This window comes from Erythrolamprus reginae, chromosome 3 (assembly GCF_031021105.1).
Source record: "Erythrolamprus reginae isolate rEryReg1 chromosome 3, rEryReg1.hap1, whole genome shotgun sequence".
Taxonomy (NCBI): domain Eukaryota; kingdom Metazoa; phylum Chordata; class Lepidosauria; order Squamata; family Dipsadidae; genus Erythrolamprus; species Erythrolamprus reginae.
In genome coordinates, this window is record NC_091952.1 from 24,131,579 (window position 1) to 24,151,797 (window position 20,219).

A 20,219-nucleotide genomic window follows, 5' to 3' on the forward strand; every position below is an offset into this window, starting at 1 on the left:
AAGAAAGAAAGAAAGAAAGAAAGAAAGAAAGAATTCTTTATTGGCCAAGTGTGATTGTGTGATTGGCCACGCAAGGAAAAATATACATTTGTCAAGAACCATCATGCCCAACACTTAATGATTGTCATAGGGGTCAAATAAGCAATGAAGAAACAATTGATACCAATAAAAAAATCTTAAGAATACAAGCAACAAGTTACAGTCTTAAGTGGGAGGAGATGAGTGATGGGAATGATGGGAAAAAACTAGTAGTAATACTAGTGCAGACTTAGTATAGAAGTAAGTAAGTAAGTAAGTAAGTAAGTAAGTAAGTAAGTAAGTAAGTAAGTAAGTAAGTAAGTAAGTAAGTAAGTAAGTAAGTAAGTAAGTAAGTAAGTAAGTAAGTAAGTAAGTAGTTTGTTTGTTTGTTTTGCTATTGTTCCAAAGGTAAACTCCACTGGTTAATTAAAGCCATCATTCACAACCTGTCCGTCCATGTGCCCATCATCTTCTCTAGGCCTTTTTTTTTTTTTGGGGGGGGGGGGAGGTTTCGTATCCTGGCGTCCCCTGCCTTTCTCCCCCCTTTGGCTCAGCTCAACAATCGGCTGCTTGTGTCACGGCCCAGAAAAAGAGGAGAGCGGGAGAGAGAGAGAAAGAGAGAGAGAGAGAGAGGGAAGCCACAGGGCCGCCTTTTGGCACCAGTGCAAGGCGACGTCATGGATTCCGGAGTGTGGAAGTTTGCAGGAAAGCCCTCAGTTCAGGCGATGGAGGCGATCCAGGGGTTTCCATGGCACTGGGCATAAACAGGAGGAAACAGTGAGGGAATCCCGTTATTTTACAGCATTCAAGACTATAAACACTCCGAGCAGGGAAGGAAGTGGCTTTTCCCTCTCGGGTGACCCAACCTCTCGCAGCACGCAAAGCCACAGCAGCGCCCTCCGGGACGCAGGACCCACGCGCGGCGCGGATCCTTCCCACGCGAGCGGAGGCGGAGGGGCGCGCAGGGACGGCGGTGGCGACCACCATGGTCTGAATGCAGAAGAAGACCTCCGTCAGCTGCCTCCTTCGCCAGTCCTCGGCGCGTTTTTTGTTATTTTTCCCTCCTCTCCCCGAGCAGCTTCAATTTACCAACTCCAAATGCAGAGAGAAACCGCGTGCCGGCTGCTACATTATCACCACATCATGAGGTCTGTGGATCAAGGTAGTGTCTTCTCATTTCTTCTTCTTCTTCCTTTTCTCCCCGTTCATTTTTTCCCGATCCCTCCTTCCCCGCGACCCTCCCCCTCGCTGTCCGTTTTCGCTGTGGCTGAGTAGGTTGCGAGCACGGGTGGGTGATTTCTACTCCTTCCCTCCCTCCTTTCTTGCCCTTTAGCGCTCTCTCCGTTCCTCTCCCCAAACCCGCTGGCAGCGCTTTGCGCGCGTCTCCTCTTGGAAAGGAGGCAACGCAAGCCCACGGGGGATCCGCGGGATTCCCCGTCTTAAGAACGGCATTCACACACGTACACACGCACACACCAACACACAATCATCCGCCGTTCCCCATCCTGTAGCTGATGTGATCGTGGAGAGGATTGTGGGGGGGGGGATCATAGGTAGGGTTTATTTGGAAAGGCGGGAGAGCGGGAATAAAAGAAGCATTTTCACGCGGGTGAGTGGGCTAGGCGTCCAAGGGCGCGCGTCCACGCGTGGGGAGCGGCTTTGCAACGGCGGGAGAGAGAGGGGGAGAGAGAAAGGGAGAGAGAGAGAGAGAGAAAGAAAGAAAGAAAGAAAGAAAGAGAGAGAGTGAGAGAGAGAGAAAAAGTGGGAGAGAGATAGAGAGGGAGGGAGAGAGAAAGGGAAAGAGAGAGAGAGACAGACGGACAGACAGAGAGAGTGGGGTGAGAGGGGAAGCCTGGTGTGGGTTCGCCTCTTGCTCCTTTCAATACGGGATCATTTTCCTTCCTCGATCCCTCGAAGAGACATTTTCCTCCGGGGACAAACCTCTTCCCGGAACCACGGACCCTTCGGGGGTGCGTGGTTTTGCGCCGAATTCTCCATTCAAAGAGTCGATGTCAGAAGTCGGGGATTTTTAAGGCGAAGGGACATCGGCGTGGGAAGAAGCCATTCTCCTGAAATCAACCGCTCTCCAATCTACACGTTAGGGCTGGACTCCCGGTTGGGCTCCATTCTCTGAGCGCCCGATCTGGGCCAAGGTTGCTGAGAAATGTTAGCTATGATTTATGATCTATGACCTATCACTTTGTTCTCGTATGTGTGTACATTGCGAGTTTATACATCGGAGACAAATTCCTTGTGTGTTCAATTACACTTGGCCAATAAAGAATTCTATTCTATTCTATTCTATTCTATTCTATTCTATTCCATTCCATTCTATTCTACTCCACTCCACTCCGCTCTATTCTACTTACTCTACTTTCTATTCTATTCTATTCTATTCTACTCTACTCTGTTCTACTTTCTATTACATATTCTATTCTACTCTACTTTCTGTTTTGTTTTGTTCTGTTCTGTTCTGCTCTACTCAACTGTATTCTATCTCTTAACTGTTAAACTCTTAAAAACTCTTTGCTTAACTCTTACACTACCCTATTCACTCTACTCACTCTATTTCAAATACTGTAAACCACACACTTTTAGCCCGCTACTTGTACCAAACCTACCCGTCCCGCGAGCGAAGTTCCTCAGAACTCCATTCCCCTCTCCTTTTTTCCGGGCTTTATTTCCAAGTATGCCTTACAGTAGAACTCTCCGCCTTTAGGTTGCTTCTCAGCCATTCACTCATCCATTTTTTAAAAGTCCCTGCCTTGTCCTGCCAGGCATCTTCATCAGCGCTACACCAACAGCGCTTGGGTAAGATTCTCAGAATCTTCAAATTTGTCGTGGGTAGAGGGAAGGGGGGAGGAGGAAAGAATTGGGAATTCCGGTGGGAATGGGGTGAAAATTGGAGCAATTATCCCCAAGAACCAGATATTGGGGAGGAGCCATCCAAAATGCGCTTCAAAGTTTGATAGCAGATGGATCACTACCTTTCCTTAAAGGCGACACAAGCAAAAGGCATGAATGTACACTGCTCAAAAAAATAAAGGGAACACTCAAATAACTAGATCTGAATGAATGGAATATTCTCATGGAATAATTGTTCCGTATGAAATTGAATGTGCTGACAACAGAATGAAATCGATTGTCAATCAGTCTTGCTTCCTAAGCGGACAGTTTGATTTCACAGAAGTTTGATTTACTTGGAGTTATATTCTGTTGTTTAAGTGTTCCCTTTAATTTTTTTTGAGCAGCACATTAGTGAAAGGTATGCATGCATTAAATATGATCTCCCAATATCATATTTCAGTATTATGGTTTCCCCCCAAAATAGGACTTCAGTGGAATTTAATCCTGGAGCACAAATCTTACACCAGACCAAGGGAGAAGCGAGTGGGGCCAAGTAAATATTCTCCCCATCCTCACTCCCCACCCTCTCTCTCCAGGTTTGGTGCCCTCAGCCCTGTCCCTGCATATCCCGGTCCTCCAAGTGAAGGAAGGGTTAAGAGGGACGGAGGGAGGAGCTCTCAGTTGAGATTCAAGTGGATAACTGCTCCGTCCAGCCTGGGCTTTTCAGGCCCGGGCTTTTCAGAGGGGGCATCTATTGCTTTCGTTGAATTGGGCGCTCGAGGCTGAACGTTGGAGAGAATTTAGGTAGCTTCAGGTGCCCGGCTCAGAATCATTTCTTTGTGGGGAGAGGGGAGGGGGTCTCTCTCCATTTCAGGGAGTTAAGAGCCCGACTGGAGCAATTTTCCAATCTAGGGAGATTACATGGGGAATTTCGAAAGCACCACCCGAAGAGCAAATGGTGTTAAAGCTGGCTGCTTTAATGATGTGGTTGGCAGGATCTTAATTCCAGGATTTAACCAGTCGAAGGCTGAACATCTTCATTGGCACTGATTATTATTATTAATAATTATAACTATTAGTAATTATTATTATTCATTTTGCACGAGCCGGTGTGGCGCAGTGGTTAGACGTAGACTCTAGTAGACTGTAGGCTACTTCTGCTAGCTGTAGTTCAGCAGTTCAAATCTCACCACCGGTTCAAGGTTGACTCAACCTTCCATTCTTTGGAGATGGGTAAAATGAGGACCCAGATTGTTGGGGGCAATAGGCTGATTCTGTAAAGCTTAGAGGGAGCTGTAAAAGCACCATGAAGCGCTATATAAGTCTAAATGCTATTGCTATAAGGCAATTGCTTATCATAATGGAAAAAGGACTCTCACCAAGTTATTCCCATCCCAATTCCCTTATAGCAGGGGTCCTCAAAGTTGGCAACTTTAAGACTTGTAGACTCCCAGCATTCTGGGAGTTGAAGTCCACAAGTCTTAAAGTTGCCAACTTTGAGGACCCCTGCTATAAGGGAATTGGGATGGGAATAACTTGGTGAAAGTCCTTTTTCCATTATGATAAGCGTCGTTCAAAGGCTAGAAAGTGGGTTGATTCAAGAATAGCAGAGTTGGAAGGGACCTTGGAGGTCTTCTAGTCCATCCCCTTGCTCAGGCAGGAAACCCTTATACCGTTTCCGACAAACGGTTTCCAGTCTCTTCTTTAAAACTTTTCAGTGTTGGAGCGTCCCCAACTTTTGGAGGCAAGTCGCTCCTGGTGGAAAGACAGGAATCCAACGAGGACTCTTCGGGGCGCCTTCCTCCTGAACGGAGTAACTCGGCTCCCCCTTTCGGAGCTAGGGTCCCGGGACGCCAGCTCGAGGTCCAGCGTGTCCGGGGCAAGGGCTCCGGAGATGAGAAAACTGCGGAGGAGGAGCGCGGAGAGTGCAGTTAAGGTGAAGCGCTTAGTTGGGAGTGGCGAGGAAAGGATTGCAGGCGCGCGTTTTTGCTTTGGGCGTGCGAGCGAGCGAGCGAGCGAGCGAGCGAGCGTGGTTTGCTGATCGGTTGGGACACACACACATATCCCACTCCCACGCGCGTCCTCCCTGCTGGAGAGGACCGTTCCCGCTTCTCAGCAATTGCTTGACCTGGGTTCTCTTTACCGGGCTGGCCATCAACCGGCACGAGCAGCTGGCGGGTGATAGGATGGAGAGAGGGTGGAGGCGCTGGTAAGGCGAAATAGGCGACCTCACCCCCGAGAAAGGGACCTCAGACCTGCCTGGGTTGCGAAATAAGGGTTGAATCGAGCCCTACGGTGAACTAGTCAGAGTTAACAGCACTTGGACTTAAATACTCCACCCCCAAAACAACAACAACAACAACAACAACAACAACAACAACAACAACAACAAATAAACGTCTGGGTGGTTTACAGAATCAGCATACTGTCTCCAACCATCTGGGTCCTCGTTAAACCGACCTCTGAAGGATGGAAGGCTGAGTCAAATGTGTTTGTTTGGTTGGTTGGTTTTGTATTCCGCCCAACTCCTGAGGGATTCTAGGCGGCTCACAATCAGAAAATAACATATACAATATAATATAAAATAGTCTAGAATTCTTTATTGGTACTCCTACTCAGATTAAATTAGGATTCAGATTACCAACTGTCTGCAAGGAATGGAATGGAATGGAATGGAATAGAACAGAATAGAACAACTTTATTGACCAAGTTTGATTGGGCATTCAAGGAATTTGTCTTTGGTGCATATGCTTTCAGTGTACATGAAAAAAAAGATACATTTGTCAAGAATCATTAAGTACAACACTTAATGATTGTCATAGGGGTCAAATAAGCAATCCGTTTATTTTTATAAAACCCCTTAAGACAGTTTATAAAACCCCTTAAAACAGTTTAAAACAGACTGCAGACTGCCCTGAGACTTTTCAGGGTGGGGGGAGGCAGGGTGGAGCTGCATTTTGCTCTTCCACATGTTCTCCCTTCCCCCAGTCTTCTTGCAGGAGTATTTTAGGACTCAATGATGATGATGATGATGATGATGATTTAGTAATTGGCACACTGGGTGCTGTGCCAAAAGACCCCAGATGACATTTGAAAAAAAAAATTGACAAAACCACAATCTGTCAGTTGCAAAAGACCACTGTACTTAGATCTGTGCACGTCATACGAAAATACATCCCACATTCCTAGATGCTTGGGAAGTGTTCGACTTGTGATATTTTGATACGAAAACCAGCATATAAATCTCATTTGCTGTGTATTACTGTTTTTTGGTGAATAAAATAATAATTATTATCATCATCATCATCATCTCTTTTATTCATTAAACATGAACTTCAGACAACTGAACATGCTGCCAGTGTCCTAGGTTTCAACCTAGTATCTTCTTAAAATACAATAATAATAATAATAATAATAATAATAATAATAATAATAATAATAATAATAATCCCAACTACTGTGGGATTTCCGACTTCAGACTGACCAAATTCTGAAGCATAACATGCCATACATCCTGATTGTGGAGAAAAAGGAAGTATGGATCATCAACATTGCAATCCCAGGGGACAGCAGAATTGAGGAGAAGCAGCTAGAGAAATTAGTGAAATATGAAGATCTAAAAATCGAGCTGCAACGACTCTGGAATAAGCCAGTGAAAGTGGTCCCAGTGGTCCTTGCCATGCTGGGATCAGTGCCAAAGGATCTCAGTGGACATTTGAAAACCATCAGAATTGACAAAATCTCCATCTGTCAATTGCAAAAAGCTGCTTTACTGGGATCGGCACACATAATTCGCCACTACATTACACAGTCCTAGGTGCTTGGGAAGCGCCCGACTGGTGATGAAATATGAAATCCAGAATAGTGATCTCGTTTGCTGTGTTGTATTGATGATGAGGATGATTATGGTGATGACGACAACAACAACAACAATAATAATGTCAAGTATATATAAGATTACATAGAAAGTATAAACATCATTGTGAATACATGAATGTATAAACATGGTTATGAATACATGATATGGTTACGAATACATGGGGGCATTAGGACAGGGATGGTAGGCACATTGGTGCACCTATGCATGCCCCTTACAGACCTCTTAAAATGGGGTGAGGTCAACAATAGATAGTCTAAGGTTAAAGTTTTAGGGGTTTGTGGAAGAAACCACAGAATCAGGTATTGGATTCCAGGCACTGATCACTGTTGCTAAAGCTGTATTTTCTGCAATTGAATTTGGAGCAGTTTACCTTAAGTTTGTATCTATTGTGTGCTCATGTATTGTTGCAGTTGAAACTGAAGTTGTCGTTGACAGGTAAGGCATTGTAGCAGGCAATTTTATGTGCTACACTTTAGTCAGAACAAAGGCGACAGAGTTCGAAATTGTCTAAGCCCAAAATTTCAACTCTGGTTGCATAAAGTAGTCTGTTGAGAATAGAGTGGAGGACTCTTTCATTTTATTTAGGCTTCTTGCACTGAGTAACTTGCATTTAAGGTCAGTAGTAGTTATGCCTAGTTTTGGATGATGGGGGATTGGATGTTGAGATGTGGGCCGTGGTATTTACTTTTTATACAAACCATATGGTAGTCAATGTTTAAGTCAGTCTCTTCTAGGTCTTGATGTCTTTTGAGTTCTGAGTGGATTAATATTGATTCTCTTGTGCAAAGGAAAGGTTGCAGTTGAGTTAAATACCAGTGTGCCTTTGAGGTCCCGGAAATGGAATTGGGATTGAATTTTTCTTTGAAATTTACTCAAACTGACAGTTAAAGAATAATTTCAGTAGGGTTTTGGTCTGTATATCATTAGATGGTCCCATATCCACAGAATACTATTCCAAGATTACTTATGAATCATCAAGTACACAATTGTACTGCTATTTTTTTAGCCATTGCAACTATTCGTGTAACTCTCTTACTCTCTGAACCATCAGCAGAGAATACATCAAAACCTGAATTGCTGGTTTTACATAGCACTTTAATTGGAGTAGCAACTTCTAGTGTTACAGGGTACTCCAGATTGCAGAGTGTAGTACTGTACTTGAATATTTAGCAGCAAAACTGATTGCTGTTGCTAAGCTGTAATGATTAGATTTTTCATATCACCCCAAACTAAAATGAGATCAACCATATTAACAGTATTGTTGCTTGCCCAGTACACTAATAGATAATTAAACCCAGCTGGCACAACACGCTGAGCCGCTAACATTTTAGTCTAATGCGTGTGAACTAAGCCTAGAATTTAGCTGCATGTTGAAGTTGGCTGGCTTCACACACAATTCTAAATTATTAACTGTGAGTCCTAATGGCTGGATTTGGGCAATTGCACAACCCGATTTTTTTCTTATGCTGATTTTTCAGAATGCGCTTAGTGAAATGATTTTGAAGGCAGATGTGATAATAACCCAGGATTAATGGACATGGAGCAGAGAAATAGGGTACTCCTGCTATTTGCATGTGAAAGGATTCCAGGGATTTCTGTTCATGGCTAGGCCCATCTTATTTTACATTTCAGAAATGATCTCCATTTCAGAGCAGATAATTTGAAAAGGAAAGTACACCAGAGAATATGGCACCTCTGCCGAGTGAAGGGCTACAAAAAAATTTGCTATCACACTGTGGGCATGGCTTATTTTGTGGGTGTGGCTTGCTGGCCATGTGACCAGGTGGGAGTGGCTTGATCATCATGTGACCCTGGGGGGCTTAAAGGTCATGTGATTGGCTTAAAGGTGGCCAAATTGATGTCTCTCACGTCAAGGGTTTGGGTTTGGGTTAGGGTGCCTGGCCTCTCCTTGCCTCAAAGAGATACATTTTCCCTATCTATCTACTGAACATCCAAAATATACTACAGTATTTAATTCTATGTATATATGCAATATATGTACATACATTTTACACACAGACACACAAAAATATACATTATCTACTATATAAACTGTATGGTGTATGTACATACACAAACACGCAAGCACAGCTTTTCTAAAATTATAGACATTCAACCTCATTTACTGCGATAGAAGAAACATACCCAGAGCCCAGAAGGGAAAAAAAGGAAAAAAAATCAATTTTTTTCTACTGGTTCTGCATATCTGCCCCATTTACTTGTGACCAAACAAGTAATGTAGCTGAGGGAAACTATCTGTCCTCAGTGTAGCACAGAAGTAAAGTTCTATCAAAGTTTACTAGTTTTTAAATAAGTCTACCACTTTTTCAAGAGTATCCAACCTCTGTTTATATGGTGCTCATGTTTAAGACCCCTTGAGAGCATAGCATGCTGGGAACAAGAAAAATTTCATATGTTTGAGATAATGAATTCTAAAAATAATTATTTTTAAAAAATACATAATAGGTTATTGGAGTAGGCAGCCATGATAAATTTAATAAATAAGAATATTATGCTTATGCATTTATTTTACACTGTATTATTATTATTATTATTATTATTATTATTATTATTATTATTATTATTGTTAACTAGATTTGTATGCCGCCCCTCTCCTTAGACTCGGGGCGGCTCACAACAGTAATAATACAATATATAACAAATCTAATAATTAAAAATCACTAAAAAACCCTTATTAAAAAGAAACATACACACAAACATACCATGCAAAAACTGTATAGGCCTAGGGGAGATGTCTCAGTTCCCCCATGCCTGGCGGCAGAGGTGGGTTTTAAGAAGTTCACGAAAGGCAAGGTATTGTCATTCTCTTCATAAAATTAAGTGGCTCACAAATAGTTCATGATGTCTCTTATGTCAAAAAACAAAAATGCTTATACACTGGCTGCCAATCGGTTTCCGGTCGCAATTCAAAGTGTTGGTAATGACCTATAAAGCCCTTCCTGGCATTGGATCAGAATACCTCCGGAACCACCTTCTACGGCATGAATCCCAGCGGCTGATAAGGTCCCACAGAGTTGGCCTTCTCTGGGTCCCGTCGACCAAACAATGTCGTTTGGCGGGCCCCGGGGGAAGAGCCTTCTCTGTGGTGGCCCCGGCCCTCTGGAATCAACTCCCCCCGGAGATTAGAACAGCCCCCACCCTCCTTGTCTTTTGCAAATTACTCAAGACCCACCTATATCGCCAGGCATGGGGGAACTAAGACATCTCCCCCGGGCTTTCTTATATTTTATGTTTGGGATATATGTGTTGTGTGGTTTTTAACAGTTGGGGGTTTTTATATAATTTTTATTATTAGATTTGTTCCATTGTTATACTGTTTTTATTACTGTTGTGAGCTGCCCCGAGTCTTCGGAGAGGGGCGGCATACAAATCTAATAAATTATTATAATTAATTATTATTATTATAACAAAATCCAGCAAGAATGCAACGCAGGATGTAAGTGGACTAAAAGAGATTTGTCAGGTAAAAAAGAGTTAAAATCTAGATTAGACGCCTGGCATGCCTCTCATAGGAAGTATTTTACAACTGATATGTCACTGCAGGAAGAAGAAAAATCTTCACCGATAATCACCCACTGTAGCTTATTTATTGAGGGCCCATAGAGAAGACTCTCTTAAAGAAGATGTTGAACCTGGAAGTGGAAGGAAGTTTTTGGAAGTGAAAAAGTCTAACTACTGGAATGATATACCCTGTTTCCCCGATAGTAAGACACCCCCGATTGTAAGACGTATCGGGGGTTTCAGGGGGGTCGGCTAATATAAGCCATACCCCGAAAGTAAGACATATGTCTTACTTTCGGGGAAACACGGGGGTATTGCCGGGGGGGAGCCCGATGACGTCGCTTCCAAGCTCCCCGCGCACCCCTCGCCTCGCCGCGGTGCCACCGCCTCTTCCCCAGCTTGGCAAAGCGAAGGACGGCGCTGGTCCGAAGCGAGCCGAGCGGGCAGCGGCTTGCAGCGAAGGCGCTCGTCCCAGCAACCGAGTCCTGCCGAGGCTCGGCTGCAAGCGGCCCGCGAGGCCGACCGGCTCCGAGGCGAGCGGCCGGAGCTGCGCCCTCCTTCGCCCGCCTCCTTTCCGGCAGACAGGTGGGGCTGCCCAACTGCACAGAGCGGCTCCTCGCCTCCAGACACACGCTTCCCTGACACGGGTTTGCGGCTCCACGCGTGCACGCCGCTTGGAGCCCTGAGGTTGAACTTGGAAAAGGGCTCACGAGGCTCCTGTCCCGCGGCTGCCCTTCTGGACTCTGGGGAGATGCCTTCGGGAACGCAACCCTTTCAATTTTTTTCCAATGTAAGACATACCCCGAAAGTAAGACGTAGTGGGGCTTTTGGGGGTAAAAAGAAAGTAAGACACTGTCTTACTTTCGGGGAAACACGGTATTGTCCAGCTCAATAGTACCTAGCAGTATTCTGTGCTAATGAAAGCTCCCATGTGCATTTTTAGAGAGGCTCCCGTGGTATTAATTCAAATGGAAGTGTAAGAAGCAATGTTCTTTATGTTCCAATACAGGGGTGTGAAATTCCTGTTCCGCGGGCGTCATGCGCTGGCCAGCTTAGCGAAGGGGGGGAAAGTCATGATACGTTGCTGCGATGATGCGAATTTGACAACCATGTTCTAATGGGAGAACAGCTGACCTATCGGCTTAAGCTTTTAAAAACTGCTTCAAGCATTTTTACCCCTGTAAGGATGAAGAAAGATAATTAAACAATGAGAAGGGGAAAAAACCCTAGTCTCTTAGAGCAGTGTTTCTCAATCTTAGCAACTTAGCATAGCGACAGCAATAGCATTTAGACTTCAGAGTCTAAATAACATTTATTATTATTATTATTATTATTATTATTATTATTATTAATTAGATTTGTATGCCTATTTAGGCTTCAGAGTGCTTTTACATCTCTCTTTAAGCAGTTTACAGAATCAGCATATTGCCCCCAACAATCTGGGACCTCATTTTACCCTCCTTGGAAGGATCGAAGGCTGAGTCAACCTTGAGCTGGTGGTGAGATTTGAACTGCTGAACTACAACTAGCAGTTAGCTGAAGTAGCCTGCCGTGCTGCACTCTAACCACTGCGCCACCCCCTGGCTCAAGATATGTGGACTTCAGTTGAAGACCACATAACTTAATTTTTTAAAGATTGCTAAGATTGCGAAACTCTGATGTAAAAGCAGCTCCAAGGGAGTTTTAATCACAATGAACACGTTTTAGGGGCATCCCAAGCTCTGTCTAAGTAGAGAGATGGAACTAATAATCCTCATGCAGACTCAGTACTGGACAAACCTTGTTGGTTTGTCATCTTTATAGCATGTGTCTCCCCTGTTCGCATCACTGGGTAGAGAAATGGTTGGGGTTCCTTCTAGAGGCTACGGGCTACTACATACATTGATGCAATAAGACGGATGTAAACCACTCTGGAGAAGTGGGGTTGAACATTTATTTATTTATTTATTTATTTATTTATTTATTTATTTATTCATTCATTCATTCATTCATTCATTCATTCATTCATTCATTCATTTATTTATTTATTTATTTAATTTAATTTAATTTAATTTAATTTAATTTATTTATTAGATTTGTATGCCGCCCCTCTCCGTAGACTCGGGGCGGTTCACAACAGCAATAAAACAATTCATGACAAATCTAATAATTTAAAAACATTTAAAAAACCCCATTATTAAGCAGACATACACACAAACATGCCATACATAAATTGTATAGGCCCAGGGGAGATATCTCAATTTCCCCATGCCTGGCGGCAAAGGTGGGTTTTAACCCTGCTGTGCTGTTCAAAAAAAACCTCCCTAATGTTATGTTCCCTGGTCTATTTGACCCGGACCACAAATTGATCATTTTAGGTACTTATATTTGGTCTTTTGAAAGCATTTTTTACTTGGAAACAAGTTTGAACATTTCTGCACACATTGAAAGGAAAATTGAAATGAAAAAATTAATGCTTATTGGTTTCTTTTGCTGATAAAATGTGTGCCTCCCCCGTTTTTGTGATTTTTTTTTTCAATTTATGCATAGCTTTGCTTGCAAAATGTGTTCTATTTTACTAAACATGGTGTAGGATTGGTAGCTTGAACATTTCTGAACATAATGATATGAAAATTGATGCATATTGGTTTATTTTGCTGATGAAATGCGTGGCCCCCCTGTTTTTGTGAAATATTTTTCAATTTATGGATAGGTTTGCTTGCAAAATGCGTTCTATTTACTAATTTTTTACAGGGTCTCAAACTTTGATTTCGGGTCTCACAGACCCGAACAGCACAGCAAGAGTGTACAAAGGCAAGGAGGGTGGGGGCAGTTCTAATCTCCAGGGGGAGCTGGTTCCAGAGAGTCAGGGCCGCCACAGAGAAGGCTGTTCCCCTGGGACCTGCCAAATGACATTGTTTAGTTGACAGGACCCGGAGAAGGCCAACTCTGTGGGCCCTAATCGGTCGCTGGGATTCGTGCGGCAGAAGGCAGTTCTGGAGATATTCTGGTCCGATGCCATGAAGGGCTTTATAGGTTATAACCAACACTTTGAATTGTGACCGGAAACTGATCGGCAACCAATGCAGACTGCGGAGTGTTGGTGTAACATGGACATACCTAGGGAAGCCCATGATTGCTCTCGCAGCTGCATTCTGCACGATCTGAAGTTTCCGAACACTTTTCAAAGGTAGCCCCATGTAGAGAGCATATATTGAGGTTTCGTCCAGTTCACCACATGACTTGGTTCAGGATCCAAAATGACTATTAATGATAGGCAGGCTCCGACAACCTGATTACTCTTGGATGGGAGACCATCAGGCATTCCCAGGGCGGTTACATGGGAAATTGGAAAACACTGTGGAAGCAGGCAGTGGGAAGCCACCTGTGAATTGGTGCCAACACAAAGTGTGAAGTGTCAAAATATCAGCAGGAGCTATGCCTGCTTGAAAAGAGACTTTATCTTAATTTAGAAGGGTTGATATTTATAGCAGTATCAATCATGGGATATTGACGCTTAAATATTAAGGCATTATTATTACAGTTGGGAAGAGCTGGCTCTTCACCCAGGGCTCTGGCAACAGAGAATGGGACCCTTTGCTTCACTGCTCTTGCCAACTTTTATAATTATCTTTAATCTTTTATTGGTTTGGTTGTAACTTCTTTGATTGTTGTAAGCCACCCAGGGTTGTGGAGAGTTGGGCAGCTTACAAGTTTAATAAATCACTATTATTAGTGATTTGCATATGTAACTCATGTATTTGAAGAATGCAGTATTGCAGCCTAACTCTGCCGACTGCCAGTAGTTTGATCCCGACTGGTTCAAAGTTGACTTAGCCTTCCATTCTTCTGAGGTCGGTAATATAAGAAACCAGATTGTTGGGGGCAGTATGGTGACTCTGTAAACTGCTTAGGGAGGGCTGTGTAAAGCTCTGTGAAGCAGTATGTAAGTCTAAGGGCTGTTGTGATTTCACATTTAATATTAAAAATGGTAAATTTTTAAATTTCAATCTATATAGTCTGGAGGACAGAAGGAAAAGGGGGGACATGATCGAAACATTTAAATATGTTAAAGGGTTAAATAAGGTCCAGGAGGGAAGTGTTTTTAATAGGAAAGTGAACACAAGAACAAGGGGACACAATCTGAAGTTAGTTGGGGGAAAGATCAAAAGCAACGTGAGAAAATATTATTTCACTGAAAGAGTAGTAGATCCTTGGAACAAACTTCCAGCAGACGTGGTTGGTAAATCCACAGTAACTGAATTTAAACATGCCTGGAATAAACATAGATCCATCCTAAGATAAAATACAGGAAATAGTATAAGGGCAGACTAGAAGGACCATGAGGTCTTTTTCTGCCGTCAGTCTTCTATGTTTCTATGTTTCTAAATGTACTTCTTGGCTAATTTTCCAACCACAGTGAAATTGTTACTTTTGTTCATATGTGAGGTGCTTACAAATTCATTTCTCAGTTTACCGAGTGACTGGTTATAATAGTGGGTTGTTGATGTCCTAGAGTCCTATATGAAAATTATATGAAAATACTTTCATGAAATCTAGTTAACTCATGATAATTTATTCCTAATGCTTGAAGTCTGGGTATTAAAGATCATAGCACAGGAAGGCATAATTAAGACAAAAATCTGGTAAGAATCATTTCAGAAAGCAGTTCAGCACATTAGAGAGCGTCTTGTTCTGACTATTTTGAAATTGTGTCTTTGTTCTTGATCATATTGTTTAAACTCTGGAATGAAGTTAGACCTGATAAAATTGAATAATAGATTGAGTTTCCTTGATTGTGGCTGGGATTATTACCTTTACCTTTGAGAGAATAACAAATTCATGTTTAAGGTCTGTGTTATTATAATTTAGTAAATTAATTTGCAATTCTGCTAGCACCAAAACACTAGACAGATAGCATTGCTTTTCTAATAAATGAATATACAGTATTTTACACAGTGAGATTTTATGTAAAATACTATCAGTTAGTACCTAGGGCATTATGCTATTGTATGTGTATATATGTATGTCAAGGGTGGGTTCTAACTTACCTCTGCTGGTTCATTTCCACCCCAGGTGGGCGCATGCACATTGTGTGCTGCATGGTTGCATTTTGCACACACATACATGCGCAGTACCAGAAACCAAACTTCTGTGCATGTGCAGAAGTAAAAAAAAAGCTTTATGTGCACAGAAACTAAAAACAAAATGGTGGCATCTGTGGTTCAAGGGCGTGGCCAACTGGTTTGACAAGCGGGGGGTGGAATTCCCGCTACCACTTCTGTTGAACCAGTCTGTTGTGGTTAGCTCTGGCCCAGCTTCTGCCCCAAGGAATGTGCAGGTGGATGTGGGGGAAACATCCACATGCCGCAGGTCTGTTTTGCTCCCGATGGAATCTGCTGACGAAGCCTCCTCTGATCAAGGAAGCATGAGTGACAGGGAAGAGGGGAGTTTGGCAGACAGCCCAGGAGGAGAGCAATCATCTGTATCATCCTAGGATTCTGAAGAAGAATTAATGACACATCCACGCATGCGTAGAGTGATGCATAGGAGACAACAACTGAAGGATTATTACAAGAGAAAATGAGGCCACCTGTGGTTGGGTGGGGCTGCTGTAAGTAGTGCTACAAATAAAAGGAACAGCATACTGGTTTAGCCTTGTGGCAGTTTATCTGATTCATTGTTTCATCAAGATCGTGGTTTGTGTGCTGTTCAAGATTGTGTGTGGACTCTCTGGACTTTAGAGTTGGACTCAATTTCCCAGTTATTGGGTGAGCAATTGGATTGCATTTAACCTGTGCCTTGTGTGTACCAGAAAATCCCTTTGACATTTCGGAGTCTTCGGAGAGGGGCGGCATACAAATCTAAGTAATAAATAAATAAATAAATAAATAAATAAATTTAAAAAGGGAGCTTTTTCTGGGTTTTCCTTTTATTGTGTGGTGTGTGTCTTCCTGGACTAATTACCCTGTAATTACGGGCGGTTGAAACACGCCGGCAGAACACAGTCTGAACCAGGAGCACAGTGAAGGGCTGCAAAAAATTTTTACTACCACAGTGTGGGCATGGCTTATTTTATGCCGGCCATGTGACCAGATGTGAGTGCGACTGGGGGGTGGGTGGCTTAAAGGTCATGTGACTGGCTTAGTGGTGACCAACTTGACGCCACTCACATCAAGGGTTTGAGTTAGGGTTCTTGGCCTCTCCTCGCTTCAAAGAGATACAATTTCCCTTACTATTACTGAACATCCAAAATATACCATTTAATTCTATGTATACATGCCATACATATTACACACAGGCACCCAAATATGTACATTATATACTATATAAAGTGTATGTACACAGAGAGAGAGAGAGAGAGAGAGAGATCTTCTAAAATTATACATTTACTGCAATAGGAAAAACATACCCAGACCCCAGAAGGGGGCAGGGAAAATTCAAAATTTGCTACCGGTTCTGCATAACTGATCGTACTCATAGGAACCCATCACTGCAAGAGCAACCTATCTCTGATGTATATATATGTATATGCACACTTAGCCTTTATGTTTAAAATGGATTATTCTTGTTAATATGTTGTTGAGAGAAAAAAGCCATGAATATTTCTGATAAAGTAGACTTTGGATCACTGAACTTAATACAACTACAAGCAAGTTTAAAGCTTCAATCCAATTAATTGTTTCTTTAAATTAAGACTGCTTGTTTTCAGTTGAAATTAACTCATGATTTCTCCCCCATTTCAGTAGCTTTTAAATTACCCCAAGTTGATAATAGATTCAATTTATAGTTTTTAATATGTTAGGGCATAAGACTTGGCTGATATTTTTTCTCTTCTCAAAGAACTAAACAGATACATGGTAAAAAAGGAAAAACATGCATAGGAGTAAAAAATACAAAATATGTATGGTCAAGAGAATCTTATCATCAGATCTCTTTCTGACATATCTAACAGCAAATTCTGTGCTTATGTTTTAGCAAAAATTCCTATTCGAAAGCTAGTAGATATGAATTTATTTATTAGATTTCTATGCCGCCCTTCTTGAGGCAACTCAGGGCAGCGTATATATAACTATATATAAGAAATCTAACAACTATAAAATATGAAAATTTACGAAAATATTTTTAAAAACCCCATTTACACTCTCACATGTTGAGCAAACTCAGTTGCTCCACTAAAATAATGTCATCATTCACCTTTGTGGAGAAAAAAAAGCCTGGGATAATAATATCTTAGGAAGCTTTTTCCAATATTTGGCTTCCTATACACTTTTTATTATGATATGTACATTCCATTGGTTTTCATGGCTGCCTTCAGCAGTTTTAATGGAACATGGAGATTATGAGCAATTTTTCCATTGGCTTTTCTTACCAAAACCACATTATGCTTCAAACTGGGAGCAATATCTCTGACTCAGACTGACCCCAAAATTAAATATGTTTTTAAGGGATCTGTATTCCTATTTTATTTTCATTTTTTAGAAAATACTTACCGTTAGTGGGAAACAGTTGTTACTGGTAGCAACAACGGTAATGTTAATTAATCTTGTTTTCCCTCACCTGTTTTTTATCGCCTTCCCTAACTTTGAAGGCTTCTGGGTTTCCCAGAATTCCCAAGTAGCACTAGTCAAGGACACTATGAAAAGACAGAATATCTAATTATTTGGTTCTAGTTCTGTGAACCTCGTAGTCCCTTGAGTACAATATTTCTCCTACCATTTCTCGGCAGTATGGATTCAACTTAAAAATGGATTGGAATTAGCCATATTCCTCACAAGGGGCTTATTTGTGCATGAAAACTGATCCTGTTGGCTACCTAGTGGGATCTACTCTATGTGTGAAGGGATGCCTATTTACCGCAAAGTGCAAGCAGACATCTTTCTAAGGAGATGTAAACCTGATGGTGAATCTGATTGTATCTCTGGGGGGGTGGAGGGGTAGGCAACTACACATATTCATCTATTTATGACTGAGGCGTCTGTCACAAACCAGGGATTGTAGATCAGGGGAAGTCACTTTACAAGTAAATAAAAGTATGCTTGATTCTAACTCTTAATGAGGACTCATGTAGTTATAGATCCAGCAATACAGCTAGGTGATTGTTAAATCTTGGATGGAATGTTGACTAGTTGTATAGCAAAACTGGGTTGCAAATTTCCAAGGAACCACTAGGTGGCAGAAAGCCTTGAGAATTTTCTGCATCTCTTTCCTGCCCTCTAGTGGCCTTCAAGACTAGCAGCTATAATCCTCAATGAATTGTCTCTTAGTAACCGTTTGAAGTTTGGATGAATAGTTGCACTTGTCAACCGGCTCACTTGTATGTCTCATGACCCTCCATTTATGCTTTATGCTTCAGGGGAGAGTTGTTGGGGTTGTTTTTTTTGCCAGTTTTTGGCTTTTTATCCTGTTTCCATCAAAAAATGCCCATAGGAACAAACGGATACACTTTGTGATTCTGGCATTGCTTAATGACCAGCACAAAAATGTTTGCAAAATCACAAACTTTTAAATCTACATGGGTACCTCAATTTAGAATTGTCATGGCTTATGACAGACATTGCAAACCCCATTACAGTCAGAAGTCGAACACTCCTAGAGTGTTCTGTTCTGTTCCATTCCGCTCCACACCACTCCTTTATTGTGTTGTGTTGTATTGTGTTCTGTTCTGTTCTATTCTATTCAATTCAATTCACTTCTATTCTATTCTATTCTATTCTATTCTATTCTACTTTATTCTATTCTCATTGTATAATTGCCTGTAGCATGCAGTTAATCAGCATGTTGATGGGCTCTGACATTTCCATTCTAGCCCAGCTGCTACAGTAATATCCAAATCTTTGCTGCTCTCCTTATCAACTTTTGCTCTCTTTAATTGCTCATTTTCTGTATGTTGCAGTTTCCCGGAGTTTGGATCTGAATGGCCCTGCCCTAGACAGGGGAGAGCTGGATCATGAAACAGATTGCTTTAAAAAAAAAAATCTAATTCATGTCTTTTCAGTGAATATTTTGCCTGATTCATTCTTGGCATATGAGATGTTATTATTAATAACTTATTAACCACTTGAGACATCAAGTTTGCCTGGTTTGTATAAAGACTGTTATTCTCTACTCAGGGAGTAGAGAGAAACTTGCATTTGCACACAAGCACTCAATGATAAAAGCGATAAAGGTAAAGGTTCCCCTTGCACATATGTACTGGTCGTTCTCGACTCTAGGGGGCGGTGCTCATCTCCATTTTCAGCCAAAGAGCCAGCGCTGTCTGAAGACGTCTCCAAGGTCATGTGGCTGGCATGACTAAACACCGAAGGGGCACCTTCCCATCAAAGGTGGTCCCTATTTTTTCTCCTTTTCTCCCTTTTACATGCTTTCGAACTGCTAGGTTGGCAGATGCAGGGACCAGTAATGGGAGCTCACTCCGTTACGAGGCGCTAGGAATTCGAACTGCTGAACTGCTGATCTTTCTGATCGAAAACCTCAGCATCTTAGACACTGAGCCACTGCGTCCCTTAAATAAAGTGATAGAAAACATTAAAGATAGAAATAGTCACAAGTTCATATTTGTTCATGCTGCAGAGCACCCCTACAAATGCACAACTATGGGAGTTAATCTAGAGAAAATCAGAGGTTTGGCTGAAGATTTCCCAACGGGTTTTTAACCTGGATAGAGATTTGAGCTCTGATCGTAGCCTGTTCTTCTGCTATTTCCCATTTTACCATGCTGATTCTCAAGGAAAATTTTCGAAGACTTTGGTGTAATGTTAATCTACGATACGACTTTGTAGACACTAAAAATGCTACCTGTCGGTGCAATATAGTATATCAACTGGAATTCTCTCTCAGACTTAAAAAAGCCTGACCAGTCCTTTACCCCTGCTTCAGAAACATAGAGTAACTCTGCATTATAATACTACTTCTGGATGCTGGCTGGAGAATTCTGTGAGTTGAAGCCGACATGTCTTAAAGTTGCTAAGGT

The 20,219-nt window shown here is 42.0% G+C and overlaps 1 protein-coding gene across 1 annotated transcript in view; it reads left to right on the top strand.

Moving 5' to 3' along the window:
- The first annotated feature begins 1,096 nt into the window (after window positions 1-1,096).
- NFATC2 (nuclear factor of activated T cells 2) overlaps window positions 1,097-20,219 on the top strand; it is a 239,644-nt gene continuing 220,521 nt past the window's right edge. The window contains exon 1 of the mRNA XM_070744612.1: window positions 1,097-1,180. Coding sequence (XP_070600713.1) covers window positions 1,117-1,180 — 64 coding nt within the window. The 5' untranslated portion in view covers window positions 1,097-1,116. The remainder of the gene's footprint in view (window positions 1,181-20,219) is intronic.